General features: G+C 32.2%; 1 protein-coding gene across 2 annotated transcripts in view; it reads left to right on the top strand.

The window, feature by feature from the left end:
* The window catches only part of LOC115886333, a 103761-nt gene that overhangs the window by 66515 nt on the left and 18862 nt on the right, over nucleotides 1–18384 (top strand). For both annotated transcript variants that reach the window (XM_030905427.1, XM_030905426.1), the window contains exons 6-8: nucleotides 14426–14653; nucleotides 14719–14869; nucleotides 16787–16930. In XM_030905427.1, coding sequence (XP_030761287.1) covers nucleotides 14426–14653; nucleotides 14719–14869; nucleotides 16787–16930 — 523 coding nt within the window. The remainder of the gene's footprint in view (nucleotides 1–14425; nucleotides 14654–14718; nucleotides 14870–16786; nucleotides 16931–18384) is intronic.

The raw sequence follows: 18384 nt of genomic DNA, 5'->3' as shown, positions 1-18384 counted from the left end.
ATGTCGAACACCTGGAAAATGCTTTAACAATGCAAGTTTTTAGATATTTGCAAACTCATCTCGTTATAAAAAAAGAAAAATATATTCAAAGATTCAGTGATAACAGTTCAAAAGTAAAATATGTCAATTACAAATAAAATTTTAATATGTGTATGACTATTTTAGTAAATACCAATTTGATTTTTTCTTATTTATCATGGCCTACTAATAGGAAAATGATATATTTTAAATATTGCAGTAAATAGTGAAAAAAAGGCCTTAGAAATAAACGTGAAATTATAATCAAAGATTTAGAAAAATTAGAATTAGATATAATTGCATTAACAGTAAACAAAAAGAAAGGTAGTGGGTCTAAAATAATAGGCAATTATCTTCATTATTATAGCGGAGTGCCCAAAGATCAACGTGCTAAAAGAGGTGTTTCTGTACTTATAAAGAACAAGTTTAAGAAAAATATTACAGATTGGGAAGGTATAGATGAAAATATTATCAGATTAAATTTAAAACTTAGAAATGTAAGATTAACAATATTAGGTGTATATGCTCCATCCGATGACGAGACTGTAGTAATTAAGGACCAGTTTTTCACTAAGCTCCATGAGATAATTAGTGACATTGGAAATACGAGAGATTTAGTTTTGCTGGATGACTTTAATAGCCGAACAGGAAGAAAAGGAAATAATAAAATCATAGGCCCTTACGGAGAAGAAAATATCAATGACAACGGTAATAGGCTTATTGACATATGCGAGTATAACAACTTAACAATAAAAAATGGTTTCTTTAAACATAAACAAATTCATAAATATACTTGGATTCAACCAACACGTGACCTAAAATCAATAATAGATTATATAATTACAAAACAAAGTAACAACATAAAAATTAATGATGTAAGAATCCTAAGGGGCACCGGACACCACTCAGTTCATTACCCTTTAAGATCAAAAATTCTCTTTCCACCATATCAAATTAAACAAAACAATCAAGAGGAAACAGGAAGAACGAAGCCAGTTACCACAGTAAGATATAATTTAGAAAGTCTAATGCATGACAGCGTCAAATATCTTTACCAGAACAGGCTTGATGAAAAACTTATAGAAGATTCGGAAAGGCCTTTTCACCTAACATACAATAATATAATTGACAGTATTCATGGAGCCGCAGAGGAAGCATTAGGAATAAAACGGAGACGAAAGAGCAAAAAGTTGTGGTGGACTGATGAACTTGAAAAACTTGTAGAGGAAAAAAAGATACTGTATTTGAAATGGCTAAATTCGAAATCTGAACTGGACAAGCGCACTTATAATGACAAGAAAAATGGGGTGAGGAGAATGGTAAAAGAAGAAAAGAATAAAGTGTGGGATGACAAATGCAAAGAAATTAATACGTATATAGGCGGAAGAAGGAATACGGAAGTATGGAGATTTATAAAAACAACAACAACTGAAAACCAGGAGTCAGCCCTTATAGAAATAATAACCAACAAAGAATGGGTGAAATATTATTCTAAATTGTTGTCAGAGAACAGACCTGAGTATCAAGAACCGCCACAGCCAGAAATAAACATTGAAGGAGAGGAAATATACGTGGATACCAACAAAATAAAGACCGCTATAATGTCTTTAAAGAATGGAAGAGCATGTGGCCCAGAGGGAGTATATGCGGAACTCATAAAATCTGGAAGCAAAAAACTGTTTAGAATGTTAATAAACATAGTTAACCAGTGCTTAAATGGTCATCCAGTACCTGAACAGTGGAAAAAAGCATAATCTCCTCTATATATAAAAGGGCTCAGGAATGATCCCAATAACTACAGGGGAATTTCGGTCACCAGCACTATGAGTCGCCTCTATGGAAGGATACTGAGGAACTTAATTGAAGAGGAATACTCCAGCTACGAAGAAGAAGAGCAGAATGGTTTCAGAAGCGGAAGATCATGTACAGATAATATCTTTGCATTGAAACAGATCATCGAGAAGAAATCTGCAATGAACCAGGAAGCTCATATAACATTCATCGATCTACAAAAAGCATATGATACAGTGCCAATAATAAAATTATGGGAAGTATTGCACGAATCAAGAATTAACGCAGCTCTGATAAAAGCTGTACAGAATCTTTACCATGGAGGAAAATCACAAATAAAACGGTCAACGGTCTCTCAGGAAATTTCTATCACTAAAGGGCTCCGACAGGGTTGCTGTATATCCCCAACACTACTTAAAATTTATATTGCCAAGGCCTTACATCTATGGAAAAGAAAATGTAACGGAATCGGTATAGAACTAAATGACATATGCCTATACACCTTGCAATTTGCAGACGACCAGGCCATGATTGCAAACGACAAAGATGACATGGAATATATGGTGCGGAAAATAATTGAAGAATATGCTAAATGGGGTCTCACAGTTGGAGCTAATACAGAAAATCTTATTTTAGACAATAATATGGAAATTAGGGCATGTGAAGATTACAGGTACCTGGGATCGATATTTACAGGAGATGGAACGGACGATAGAGAAATAAACAACAGAGTAATACAGGCACGAAGAGTTATCAGATGCATAAATGGCATTTTATGGAGCACTGAAATTACAAAAAACAGGAAATATAATATATACGAGAGACTAGTTAAAAGCATATTACTCTATGGATGTGAAACATGGCGACTCGCTGAAAGGAATAAAGGGAAATTAGAGACAACAGAAATGGACGCGATTAGAAGAGCAATGGGAATTTCACGGAGGGATAAGATCAGAAATGAAGACATTAGACAACAGATGGGAATAGAGGGAACAATAGTAAGTGATATAGAACAAAAACAATTAATATGGTACGGCCACGTTCAGAGAATGCACAATGAAAGAATTCCAAAACAAGTCATTCATTGGATACCACCTGGTAAACGAAAGAGAGGACGTCCCAAGAAAACATGGATGGAAGGAATAAGGAGGTCGATGAGCGAGAAAAATCTGACCGAAGATCGATGGGAAAATCGCACAGGGTGGAAGTTAGGCATCGGACAACGTCGTAGGACGTTCTGACCCGAATTTATATATATATATATATAATAGTGAAAATAAATATAGAGTGATACATATTTTTGAGAAGCTCATAGCAAAGCGGATCATATGATTTATAAATATACAGGTTGTTCCATTAAAAACATAACTTTAGTTCATATTTTCAAAAATATTTTTATCGTAGAAAAACAGACTAGGCCAATGTATTTTACGTAAAAAGTTCTACAAGAATCAGTTTTCACCTTCTCGATATCATCCGTAATAACTAGTGTTGTAAAAGGAAGTATTTCCATTGGAAATATTTCCATGGAAATGGAAATATTGGAAATTTCCAAACGTGTCTCGGAAATATTGGGAATATTGGAAATATTTTAAAAAATAATTAAATCTTGGCATTAACGATTCAAACCCGATGTTTATTAATATATCTTTCATATTTTGTAACCCTATAAACTGTAGAACAGTTTTACAAACATATAATATGGTGAATATATCGAGTTTGAGGATTCACCAACTTATTTGCAACCTCGCATTTCTACAGGGAAGTCCCGAGCTCATAGATCGTAGCGCAGGGCAATCCCTGATCAACATTAGTGATGGGAATAATCGAATTATTTTCACCATCGAATAATTAGTAATAATTCATATTTCACAATCGAATTAATAATTCGAATTATTTAGTAGTATTATAAATTTAACTTAAAAATAAATTCGTCCCAGCTAGGACTCGTCTAGGGGCTATTTTAAACAAATCTGAACCATTGCCATACCTATATTCTTTCACTGAATAAAAAATAAAAAAAAATTCTTTATTCAATATATTCTATTATCTGTGCCGAAGCCGTTTAATAAATTAAACCATAATTTAAAGTTTTAAATTTAAAAGTGCCGAGTTTATGATTGTTTCAATACCTATTGAAAAGCTCATATCTAAAATAAAATCTTCTTCTAAAACGATATACCTAAGTATGTCCTTGTTTACATGCGGTTCGTATTTCTTTTTATTTTATCAGTTGCAATCAATAATTATTTAGATAAAAGAAGAAAATTCATTTTAGTGTTCGGCAGGTGTTCGGTGAAATTTGGGTGAGATGGAAATGAACCAAATAATAGTAGTAATCTTTCGTTCTGAACGAAATGAAAATTTTCACTTAAACTGATTTATTCCTACGTGGTATAGGAAATAACAATGATTTCTGGATTTTTCTATATCGGATCGTTCGTTTCTTTGTCGATTCCCTTTATAAATCAGTTTAAGTGAAAATTTTCAGTTCGTTCAGAACGAAAGAATACTACTAATAGTACTATACTAATTACTAATATTCGTATTCGTCCATAAGAGGTTATGTTTTATGTTCATTTGTAATTCGGTTACCACAGATATAATATAAAATACTACTAATTTTTATCTGGATTATATCGAAAAAGATAATTCGAATTAGTTAGTTTTAATTAACTATCGAATTAGTCGTATTATTTAATTCGAATTTTCCCAACACTAATCAACATAAATATCGTATTATTTGCTAAAGGAAGAACGTAAGTGCCGCAGTTCGCTATTAGAAAATACTTTTATACATTATACGTTGTGTAAAGTATATTTTGTAAGATTTGGTAGTTTATTTTTGATTTTTAGTTAGTGTCAATGGTTAGTGAATTTTAAAATTGGAAACAAAAGACATTGTTTGGAAGTATTGCATTTTCCCAAATTTCCAACCTAATTAACATTTTTGAACCTATTGGCAAATGGTTAAAAATTGTAGAAGGAGATTATAGCACTATTTATTTTGCTGTAAAAGCATTTTGTGATATTAGAAGTTAATTCAGAATAATCTTGCATTGTCCTCAGTTGACGACAAAGAAAAATCCGAATTGTTGGAGTTTGTTAACAAAAGAGAAAAATTTGCTATTAAACCCATTCATTATGCTGCAGAATTACTAAATCCAGAATCACAAGTTTCTGAACTTGATGAAACCCAAATTCTTTCTGCCATAGAATGCATACTTAATATATCAAAAAATAAACTCAATATAAAGGAGCAAGAAATAATAGATGAAATAGTAGATTACCGTTTTAGAAGAGGTAAGTTATTTGGAAATACCTTCATATGGAAAAGTAGTTTTGATAACTGCGTTCTTCATCTTCATTATCACAAGAAGCTTTACGAATTTTGATGATGCCAGAATCTTCGGCTGCAACGGAACGCAGTTTTAGCGTTTATAGTCATATTCAATCAAAAAAGAGAAACAGGCTTACTAATGATAGAGCCGCTAAGCTACTCTATATATCCCAAAGTATATCCCATAATGAAAACTTGCTGAAGAAAATAGCAAACGGCAATAGATCAATTTTTATTTCCGATACTATTGAAGATTTTGAGGAAGTAGATTGGCAAGATGTTATTGAGTGTGATGCTGATGACAGCGATACAGATATGCCTAATGCTGATGACAGCGATGAAGATATGCCTCTTGCTCGACTAGTGTGTCAAAAATAATTTTTTTTGTACAAATTTAATCTTAATTTATTTTTTAATTTGAAGAATAACTCTTTATTTGTGTTTATGTATAAGCATTTTGTGTTTTGCGATGTTTTGTTATGATTTTTATAAATAAATATTTCAGTTTTTCTTATTTTTTTAAATATTTCATATATTTCCAATATTTCCATATATTTCCAATGTTTCAGGAAATATTTCCGGAAATATTTCCGAAAATATATTTCTGGAAATTTTACATCACTAGTAATAACGGAGATACGGGGGCTGTCCTAAATTGCAACATTTTTGAAAAGACCCTGTAGCTCAGAAACGAAGAGTGCTATGAAAATTTTGTTTACGGCAATCAAAAGTGGCACAGGTCTGTGCAAACCGCACCCTTCTATCTTCACGAATAACGGAGATACCGTATGATTTCAACTAAAAAGGGACACCCTGTACAGGGTGGGACGTTTTTAAATGGAAACACCCTTTTCTATAGGAGATAGACGAAAACTAATATCGGTGTCTGGAGCTCAATTTTCATCAAAAACATGATGGTGAAAACCGCACATCAATATCTGTTACCGTTTCGGAGTTACGGGGTGTTTTTCAAAACGGAGGAGTTACGGGCCATTTTTAACAAATCGCTGTAACTTTTTTACTATGGAAAATTTTGTATTTCTGTGAAAATATTTCCAAAGCACCTTTTTACGTAGAATTTAATGGTTTAAGTATAATTTTTTTAAAATTAATAATTTTAGAGTTATCAACAGAAAAATTGATTTTTTATTTGGAACACCCTCTATATTTTTAATTAACTGAAAAGAATTTAAAATTGCCTTTCCAAAAATATAGCACACTTGATATTTTGTTATAATCCCCTTCGAAATACAGAATTTTTAAAAGTTCGCCACTTTAAACTAGTAGGCTTTGGCACTTATTGATCATATGCCCTTAATGGAACTCGAAAATATTTTTTTTTCAGCAAGACGAGGCACCGCCTCTGAACGCTGAAGCTATCAGCAAATTTTTGCAGCCAATTTTAAGAATAATTGAATAGCTAACCAAGATTCCAGCCGTTGGCCGTCGAGGCCGCCTGACTTAGTGCCCATGGATCTAATCCTATGGATATATTTGCGGAATAAATAAAGGTTCCTTATTCTTCCGTATAATCTAGACAGGAATTAGAAATACTTAGCAGTTATGAGAGGGTATCTTTCACCCCCACTGAGTTAATGAATTCCGCGAGAAATGTTCAAAAACTGCCCCGTCTGTCCATAACAGAAGACGGTTGATATGTTGAACACCTGTAGCAAAATCTCATGTCTTGGTTTGCTATTTATTTTTTTTTGTTATTAGATATAGTTTAAATGTGTTGATGTTGGTTAAATATATTTTAAATTGTTATAAAATTCTGCATCTCTCATAGCAAATATTATTTTCGTTTTAATTGATGCTCACAGCTAGAATTTTTTTGCATTACAGCCGGTGCCGTTCAAAGTCTACTTATTTAAAGCGGGCGAATTTTTATATACTCTATATCTCGAAGAGGAATCGAGCAAAATATCAAGTGTGTGATATTTTTGGAAAGGTAATTTTAAATTCTTTTCAATAAATTAAAAATATACAGGGTGTCCCATATAAAAAACCAAATTTTCTGTTGATAATTCTTAAATTATTAATTTTAAAAAAATTATACTTAAACCATTAAATTCTACGTAAAAAGGTGCTTTGGAAATATTTTCATAAAAAAACAAAATTTTCCATAGCAAAAAAGGTACAGCGATTTGTTAAAAATGCATATTTTTGAAAATCACCCCGTAACTCCGAAACGGTAACAGATATCGACATGCGGTTTTCACCATCATGTTTTTGACAAAAATTGAGCTCCAGACACCGATATTAGTTTTTGTCTATCTCCTATAGAAAAGGGTGTTTCCATTTAAAAGCGTCGAAGTTGACCCACCCTGTACATCATTGTCCGTAACATCTATATTAATTTTATTCTACCGAGATCTCTGATAGACACACAAGATTTTCAAATAAGATAGGCAGATACATATACGCGCAAGGTGCATGTGCATTTTGATTGCAATTCAAAAAATAGTTATTTTTAGATAAATAACGCGCGTTGTGTAACAGAATAATAATTGATTTTGATTTAAAAGACGTCAAATGGCAACTATTTTGTTTGTTAATATAGATATTTTTAATTGGGTTATTTTTAACGACCATCTAAATTTAACCCTACAGTCTAAAAACGCATTTAGGTATTCAGATTTAAAATTAATTTGTTGTTAATATACAGAGAAGACCAGGCTACTAGTAACATAGCAAGTTGCCGAACGAATTTACGTTTACCCGTTTTGCGTTCGTACTCGAGAGTCACTGCCGGCTAGTCGGCCGGTCAGGCAGTACGCAGTTGCTGTTGTGCTTGGACGGGTCGGTCGTGACAGACTAGGAATATGACGCGAGTGCCGTGTATTTATTATTTTCATTTTAAGTGTTTACCTTCACTTAACTCTTTCAGGTACGGAAAATTGCCATAAATAACTTAACTCTTTCAGGTACGGAAAATTGCCATAAAAAAAACACTAGCAGTATGAAGAAAAAATGAATTCCAAAAATCAATATTTTGTACATTTTTCTAAAAAAAGATGCTTAAAAACAAACACAAAGATAAATTTCAAACAATTAGACCTATTGTTATAAACAAAATATGGTGGTTTAATATGTACACCACAGTACCTGAACATTAAAAAATACTAATTATGGTAATTCTGAAAACAAGTTTTTGAAGCCCCCAAACAAAGAGGTACATTGCAAACACTGCAATGCCAGTTGGTCCTGACATCATTATTTTTGGTACTACAGACAGCGCATCTCCTGCGAGTAGTACGCATTGGTTGATGAGCACTTGATGTAAATCTTATTGATTTTGAAACGGATGGTTTGTGTTTTTTCAAAGGTAAAGATAATTCCGTAGGCAATGACAAATGCTTAACTAAATTATTTGATACCAGACCCTCTGACACTTGCCTTCGAAAATTTTTTATTGTCAATTGAGGAGATTTTTTTATTTATAATGAATGCATTTACAAGCGCTGAGTCGATAAAGAAGAAAAATATTCGGTGCCACCATTTGTGACTTTTTCTATCGATACCATAAGCAGCCCTAAGCTGATCAAATTTATCCACAAAATTCATGTTCTTATTATAATCCCTAAGCATAATAGGACATGGCACTTGAACCTGCGTCCCATCTTTTTCCTTTCTTTTCACCTCAGTGCTTGAAGACGGATTGTGATAATTTGATAACAAATGTACCGACCTTCTATCACGCCATTTTACCGCTGCCAGACCCGCATTACTAGAATACCAATCAAAATCTCCCTGTTTTAGCTCTTTATCTGTCTTAAATTTAGGCAAATTTTTCCTTGTTGAGTTGCAGTGCCACAAGCATACAAATGTTGTTGACGAAGCTCTTCCATCAGTGGTACACCGGTAAAAAAATTGTCAAAAAAGACTTTATGGTTTTTGTTTGCTATTTCAGAAGTCATATTTTTAACTACTCGAGCACCTAAATTCTGTTCAACTTCATTCCCTACTATTCCTGTGTAAATTTCAAAATTTAGGCAATACCCAGATGAATCAGTTAACATCCACACTTTGTAGCCCCTTTTTATAGGCTTTTTGGGCATATATTGTTTTATAGAAATACGACCTTTGAATTTGATCATCGATTCATCCACCGCTACATTCTCATGTGGCTGAAGACAATTTCGAAAATTAGCTTTTAGGGAATCCAAAAACGGCCTTACTTTATATAATTTATCAAAATTAATTGTATCACGTGCCGGAATAACACTATTGTCATTGAGGTGAACATGTGATAGGAGCCAACCGAATCGGTGTAAAGTCATAATCCGACTTATGTAAGGATCATGTAAATCAGGCGCTGTGCTCCAGTAATCTCTGTAGCTTGGATATCGTTTTATTCCCATTAGGAGGTTGATTCCCAAAAATGCCTTTATTTCGTCTGGGTTAGTTTTTTTGTATGGTTTGCCCATGTTGGAAAATTTTTGTTCGGCATATAAATTAGTTTCGAAAACTATATGATTGATAATGTCATCGGTAATAAATAGTCTAAAAATATCTAGTGGGCTAGGGTTCGGAATATCTCTGATAAACTGATGCAGTCCGGTATTTTCACTAAATGGAATTGGTGCATGAATATTAGCCAAATTCTTGTCCCATGAAATCTGTTTTTGCGTTTCATTTCTGCTGCTAACCGAGCTAAAAGTACCAAATCTTCTGCATCCCACTCATAATCTGAATCGTCCGAGGCGGAAAGCACGTATTCAGGTTCAGGTTCTTCATTATCACGAACTAAACTAGTGGAAGCATCCGCATCTTGATCATTTTCATCGGTACTGTCATTTTCTGAACCTGAATCTGACGGTATTGCTACATTTTGTTCGTCAATGACATCTAGGATGTCATATAGAGCATTTGGATCCAGTGAAGTAAGATAATCACATCGGTATTTGCGATCGCTGTTCATTGCCTTAGAAGTATGGTGGTTCAATTTTTGAACACTGCACTAACAAAGAGAAAATGCGCATAATCAAACTAATATTCAATTAAATAAAGTATTAATTACCTTTTATGCTTTACGTAAACCACTTTCCACAATTGTAAGCACAAAAAGTTAGTCAAAAAGCACATTTACCAAGCGCCACAAATTAACATAAACGTGCAGTAAATATTCGACCATCATTTTGCAGTGCACGACACACGCTAATATCGTTGCGTGGAGGGGGAAATTGCAAGGCCGGCATCCTAATACATGCGTTTCCTCGGCGGTACAATAAATAAATCGATGTAGCTTAGCGCCAGAAATTTAAATCTAGGTGGTTTATTATTTACCTCACCGTACCTCAACGCGTTAAAAATTGGTGGTTTAAATTGTGATCCACCGTACTTGAAAGAGTTTTATGGTAACATTTAAAATAAAAATACTTAAATATTTATTATTTGAGTGTGTTTACAAGCCAAAACTAAGAATAAATAAATTTTCTAAACCCAAAAAAAACTATAATATTACTTTAAATAAAAAAAAGTTATAACAAGTGTTCAAAAAGACCACTATCTTGTGCTAGACAGAAGCCTAGGAATTTGCTAACATATTAGGGCTAATAGTTTGGAAAGCCTCTCGTATTTTTACTTGAAACTCATCCAGATTATTAGCCCTATTATGACCATACACTTTGGATTTTACATAACCCCACAAAAAGAAATCATTGGGGGAAAGATCCGGTGATCTAGCGGGCCACAAAATAGTTCCATATCCACTAATTAAACGGTTGGAAAAAGTATTGTTCAAATATTCTTGAACAATACGGGCATTGTGGGCAGGGCTACCACCTCAGCAATTTGATTACTTGAAAACGTGGGATTTTGATCCGCGGTAGCACAAACGAACACTTGCTTTAACTCCTGTTCTACATTAATCAACACATCAGGCTTTTTGTGTTTTTGTGAGGACACGCACCCATTTGTTTCAAAATTATTAATAACTCTTGATATAGTAGATAAAGATGGAATTTGCCTATTTACAAAAATTTGTGGAAAAATTGTTTGTATATCCCGATAAGACCTATTTTGGAAATACCATTTTACAATTTGAATTTTCTCATGAACTTCATAAACATCTATTATTTTACTTAAAAAATAAATTTTACACGAGAACTGTCGCGAGAATCTAAATATTCGTTTTGGCTATTAAAACACGAATAAATACAAATTCTGAAACATTCTTATCACATATCGACCTATTTTTATTTTATCGCATTTTTTTGCCTGCTTTTTATCCGGCGGACGGGTATACGCTAATTCGTCCGGTTCTGCCTATGTTACTACTACGGTGGTCCGGTCTGTATACTATATTACGCCCAATAGTCGAATTCGGGCAATGTCCGAGAAAAATACGTAAATCTAGTTTTGAGCAAGGAATATTTCCCAAACCCGAAAAATTAATTTTATTCGATTTTTTTTGCTTATAGTGTGATCTGATTGCATTGGTTTCACTCTTTCTGGTTGGATTGGTTTAGTTATATGGCGAGTTCGTTAGCGTGGTTATTTGGAGGGTGTTAATTCATTGGTTAGTTGGTTTTTCGGGTTTGGGAAATATTCCTTGCTCACAACTAGATTTGCGTATTTTTTTCGGGCATTGCCCGAATTCGACTATGGAGCGTAACATATACAGTGTTGAGCCTTAGCCGTAACTATTAGTTCTGAGCTCGGTGTTGGCAGATCAAGATCGTGCTCTGCATTCCTAAGTGGATAGCTGTGAGATGGCCTTTCGGGAATAGCAGATATGTGCTTGCGGAGTAAACAAACGGATTCAGAAATGAATAAAGAAAGAAGAGTCAGTATTTTGAAATTTTTAAAGAAATTCTGGCAGTGAGTTCTACTGTTCAGTCCCAATAAATATCGAACTACTCTCTTTTGAAGTTTGAAAATACGATCAAATTTTGTTGCGCAGCAAGTACCCCACAATGGAAGGGCATAACGAAGATGTGACTCAAAAAGTGCATAATAGACTAATCTAGAGGTTGATAAGTTAAGTTCCTTAGAAACTGATCTTATCACAAACACGCAGTGCTTAGTTTCTTTGATGAAGTTTCGATGTGCAAGTCCCATTTAACGAGTTGTCTACAACAAGTCCTAAGAATTTCACAGAGTCCACGAAGTCAATATAGTGGTGTTATATTAAGTACAAAAGGTTGTATAGTACTTTCATATGACGAAACTTTAGTTTTTGATAGGTTGAGGCATAGGAGATTAGAACCTTAGATTAACAATAGAACCGCACCAAGATTTAATGGTGCAGTATTATACAGGGTTGTTCGCCACATACGACACGGAGTATTGTAGCTAAACGATGAGATTTTTACAAATTGTAAGTTTGGGGTTCGTTGAAGGACTATTAGAGCTACAATTTAAAAATATTTTTACAAGATACAGAGTGTCCCAAATAAATAAAAAATATCAAAGTTGTATTTTTTTAAATGGAACACCCTGTATATTGTTACATTTTTAGTTTCTACGATTAAAATAAAGGTAAATTTGATTAAAGCTTATTATACTTAAACCTTACCGTTTTTGAAATATTTTCAATTTTGTGAAATTGCAGTAAAAATTTTAAAGCTTCATTTCTCCAAGGGTATCAATGTTTTTAATACTAAATATTTAATGAAGTTTATTTATTGATCAGTTATTGTGTTGCAATAATAAAAATAATACTACCTTATACAGAGTGTCTAAAAATTTATTTTAAATAATTATTAGCTTCAAACGGCAATAACTTCTTTAATTTAAATGGAATGCCCTGTATATTTTAGGAGAATCAGATGCACAATTAAATTGTCTATCAAATTGTATTATACCATTTTTACCTATCCCTTCAAGTTTTCGTAGAAAATGCATTTTCTTATAATTTAGACCTCATTTATCAATATATCCATGGAATATTGACATTTTAGATTGTTTTTAAAGCAACAAATGTACGAAATGTACAGACTAGTAATATTATCGTTTTTAGCAAAACGATAATATTACTAGCCCATTTGTATGCAAAAAGAAAACTATTTAAATCTTTATAAAAGAGTATACCATTAATTAAATATAACACCATTATTTCCGCCCATTTACTAATTAATGACATACTTAATTGTGTTCGTTAATAAATTATTATAAATAAATGTCGATTTTTGAGTCAGAAATCAATATAATAATAAGTTATCAAATTAAAGTCTTTGTTGTTATAAATAAGCATTTATTAAAATATGTAATATCATTTTTAAGGTGTTACTTTTTATCACACGGTCTAATGCCCATACAAAATTCAGTTTTTTAGTATTTGGAGCAATTTATTATTAATCAACGCAAACAGTCAGTTAATGTAGTTTGAATACTGGAATCATATTAATTGGTCCTCTTTAACAAATATTTAAACAGTTTTTTTTTTATTTTTTAATGAAATAAACGAATTATATCGACAATATTAGTATCTGTACTCTTTAAAAATTTGGTACATCTTTAAAAATAATCTAAAATGTCAATAGTCCATGGGTATATTGATAAATAAGTTCTAAATTACAAGGAAATGCATTTTCTACGGAAACTTAAAGAGATAGGTAAAAAATGGTATAATATAATTTGATAGACAATTAAATTGTGCATCTGATTCTCGTAAAATATACAGGGTGTTCCATTTAAATTAAACAAGTTATTGCCGTTTGAAGCTAATAATTATTTAAAATAAATTTTTAGACACTCTGTATAAGGTAGTATTATTTTTATTATTGCAGCCACAATAACTGATCAGTAAATAAACTTCAGTAAATGTTTAGTATTAAAAACTTTGATACCCTTGGAGAAATGAAGCCTTAAAATTTTTACTGCAATTTCACAAAATTGAAAATATTTCAAAAACGGTAAGGTTTAAGTATAATAAATCTTAATCAAATTTACCTTTATTTTAATCGTAGAAACTAAAAATAATATACAGGGTGTTCCATTTAAAAAAAAATACAATTTTGATATTTTTTACTTATTTGGGACACTCTGTATCTTGTAAAATTATTTTTAAATTGTACCTCTAATAGTCCTTCATCGAACCCAAAACTTACAATTTGTAAAAATCTCATCGTTTAGCTACAATACTCCGTGTCGTATGTGGTGAACAACCCTGTATAGTGCCGTAACATCTGGGCCGCTCCAAGTGAAACTAGTATCGTCCTCAAAGAGGAAGATTTTACCGCTAATATCTAGATTTTTTTGGTTGCCATAAGTTTAAAAATGCCGGAGATTGGACTTGACATTGATTGTATAACATTTTTTTTGTTCTAGACTGATTCCTGTGATAGTCTGATGGGCAGAGGGATAGTAGGAAGCGTTCCGGGACTCCTCGACGCCCTATCCTGTTCCTCGACGGCTGACTTGCCTTGCGCCATCAACGACGAAGAATCCGGAGCCGTTCCTAACATCATATCCGAATGCATTAGGCACTTGGAGCAGAACGGGTTGCATACGAATGGCATTTTCAGGGTTAGCGCATCGAAGAAACGATTAAGACAGGTAAAATAGAATATTGAACATTATTACTTGAAAATATGTTAGTAATAATGGTGAATATATTCTAGTTAAGGGAAGATTTTGATTGTGGGAAAGAAGTATCCATAGAAGAAAGTCAATGTCCCCACGATGTTGCAAGCTTACTAAAAGAATATCTGAGGGATTTACCTGATCCATTGTTGTGTCGAGACCTGTACCATGCTTTTATTCAAACGCAAAGTAAGTTAAGATTATAATTTATGTTTTTTACTGTACAGGGTGAGTCAACGATAGAGTAAAGTCCATTATCTCATTTGTTTCGAGGTTTACAAAAAAATATTAAATATAAAAGTTGTAGAGGTGGTTAAGATACACATTTTAAAATTATTATACAGTATAGAGGGTGCTTCAAAAAAGTGTGGCGAATATAACATATGTTTTTTTAAATGCAACATCCTATTTTTTATTTCATTTTTAGATTCTGCTTAAAATTTCATAACTTTTTTATATATAATGTTATACCTAAAATTAATAGTTTTTGTTATATTTAAATTTGTTTAAACAAATGTTAGATTGCAGTGTGATAAAAAATTGCCATTGATGGCATTGATTCTGAAGTTTGACAACTAACATTTGGTTATATATATCTAGAAAACATCTTTAGTGTATAATGGGACGGTTTCGCGGCAGTAGTAATATTGGCTTTACCAAATGAATTATAAACCAGAATTACTACGAGAAAAAACTTTACTGTATGTCGAAGAAAATTCCTATATGAGCGGTCTTCAGCAATTAGGTAATCTAGTATTACCCTAATCTGTGGCTATTCGCCCTGACGAAAAATCCCAAGTGTCATCTTTCATAATATAGAAATACATCAAGAAATTCACTACTGCGATTTAGTTTATTTGAGTAAAGTTAATTAATCTTAACTAATACCAGCAATTGTAACTAATTATAAAGCTATTTGTAAAGGTAAGTAATAAATAGTTTTGTTTTGTCATGGTAACTATGATTTTATAGGGTAATTGTATTAAAAATATGGGTAAAAGTAGAAAAAATGGGAATAAATCGCAAACTATTAAAACAGGTGTTTGACATACTTAATAAAAGTTGAAGAGTTTTGTAAAATCTATCAGAAAAAATTATAATATATAGAGTGTCCCATTTAAAAAATCTGAGATTTTTTAATTTTAGTTAGTTGAAATTTATATATTTTGAACACTCTGTATCATTTAACTAAAATATCTTTACATGTATATTTTTTACATCTCTATAAAACTCTCCTACCAAATTTTGGTACTCCAACTTCAGAAACAATGGCACCACTGACAATTTTTTACCACAATGCAATTTAACATTTGTTTAAATAAATTGAAATATTACAAAAACTATTAATTTTAGGTATATAACATTATAATATAAGAAAGTTATGGAATTTTACGCAGAATCTAAAAATAAAATAAAAAATAGGGTGTTGCATTTAGAAAAACATATGTTCTAGCCGCCACACTTTTTTGAAGCACCTTGTAAACTCTATAATAATTTTAAAATGTGTATCTTAACCATCCCTATAACTTTTATATTAAACATTTTTTTTTAACCTTGAAACAAATGAGATAATGGACTTTACTCTATCGTTGACTCACCCTGTACAGGGTGTCCGATTTTCGTGTGTTTTATGAGGTTTCTCGTTTATGATTAAAGATACAAATATGCGGTTTTCACATCACTATGCCCCTTTTTTATAAAACTAAAGATGCTACGCACAGATCTGTGCTAGCACAGTTGGTTTATGTACAAATACAGGGAGAATACCCCTTTGTATCTTGATTATTTTATAACTTATTAAAAAGTGAAAACGGTCACCCTATGAGATTTTTACGTAAAATCTAGTGGCGTAACTAGTTTTTTTGCTGGGAGCTGTCGTTTTAGAAATATGACTCAAACTTATGGTGTTTTAAAAGGGATACCCTGTATATTATGTTTTTTATTTTATTTGCCTTGGTTAAGAAATTTCTAAACTTATTTCCATAAATAAGGTAAAAATGCATTAAATGCATTATTAAATTAATATTTTTAAAGCATATTATGATTAGATTTCTTAAGGAAATTCATAAATTAAAATGTAAATATTTGTTCTTCTAATCATTATAGGGATACGTAACAGGAGACTGCAGTTTGAAGCTCTACAACATCTAATTCAATTGTTACCACCAACTAACAGAGACACCCTCTACGCTCTGCTAAGCTTTCTGGCCAATGTCTCCAAATATTGTAATGACACCAAGAATGCTCTAGGTAAGCATAGGTTACACATTTGTTTCATTTGAACTGGCATCAATTGAAAAGAAGACCCAAGAAACATATTTTTAATTAAATATTCATCTGTTTATGACAGATAATATATATATACAGGGTGCTACAAATTCGAAGTACGAGCATTGGTATCTCGGTAACCGCAATAGATACGAACATGGTTAAATTGGGGCAAAGTTGTGTTTTGGGATGTTCACCAAGATGCCATCAAAAAAGTTTTGGAAATTTCAAGGATTGCTGAATTTTTTGGAAAAACGGATTTTTTTGAAAATCAATTTTATATTTTCCTGTCGTTATTTTTTAGAAAATCAAAAAACTAATTGCACGTTCTCATAGCCACTTTATTAGGGCTATCTGATAGTATTTTTAGATTTTCAAATTAGCTTATAATTTGTGAGATACAGAGGCCAACTTAATTTTTTTAAATACGGACCTGCATTTTTTATGTCAGGTTTTGAAAGACCTCAGTCTTCTGAGTATAATGATATGCCACACTGATGATGATGGCTCAAGTCACCCGAGTGAATAATGGCTATAAATTGCGAGTTGAATACTATACTTTGTCCACGATCATTATAATAATTATGAGGAGTGTTTGAATTTGTATTTTTAATGTTAATCTTACTATTAATTATTGTATTCATGTTTTAGGAATGTACATTTTACCTATAATCTACTTAAAATTTGGCAATTTCAAACGTCAAAATTAACTAAAAGATAATAAAAACGTCAATATCATCATCAGTTGCTACGCATCGAGAGTCGCAGTCATCTCGAACTATTCTATTTTCAAATATTTGGGAAGTTTATTATTAGATGTGTTTTACGACATACCTGTATATTAGTACTTTTTTCTACCACCTTTAGTAAAATACATTTGTTGAAAAATGATAGATGATGGTGGTACCGCACCAGCAGCTGACTTTTTGTTGTTTTGTGTAACTAAAGTTGGTAATTTGTGTTTTATTTATCGTTATACCATGCTGGCAACTGTTACTTTTGGGTCGGTATTAACATGTGTGGAAGTAAATCGCATGGGGATCTTATTAAGTCGGAGTGAGAGAAATGCGACCGACCGACGCGACGCGCGACCGACCGACGCGACGCGCGACGGTGTGCTGTTGCGGCGTTGCCGATACGCCTTTCCCTATCAAGTAAAGTAAAATCACGATCGCAAACCGTTCATTTTTAAAAGACTTATTTTTCAAGAGATAACTAGATAAAATCATTAGATATGTTTCTGAGCATCTGAAATGGAATTATAAGGACATCGTTAGGGTGTCATTTTTTTATAACGAGAAAACGTCAGTAATCGCGATAATTTAAAAACTTTTTAACACATAACTCAAGAACCACTTTAGATATTGAAACTTTTTTTTTTATTTTCCATATCGGATATTTTACAATATGTTTACATAAGAAAAATTCGATAAGGT

This window comes from Sitophilus oryzae, unplaced genomic scaffold (assembly GCF_002938485.1).
Source record: "Sitophilus oryzae breed Bouriz unplaced genomic scaffold, Soryzae_2.0 scaffold_484_pilon_pilon, whole genome shotgun sequence".
NCBI lineage: Eukaryota > Metazoa > Arthropoda > Insecta > Coleoptera > Curculionidae > Sitophilus > Sitophilus oryzae.
This window is presented reverse-complemented; position numbering and strand designations above follow the sequence as displayed.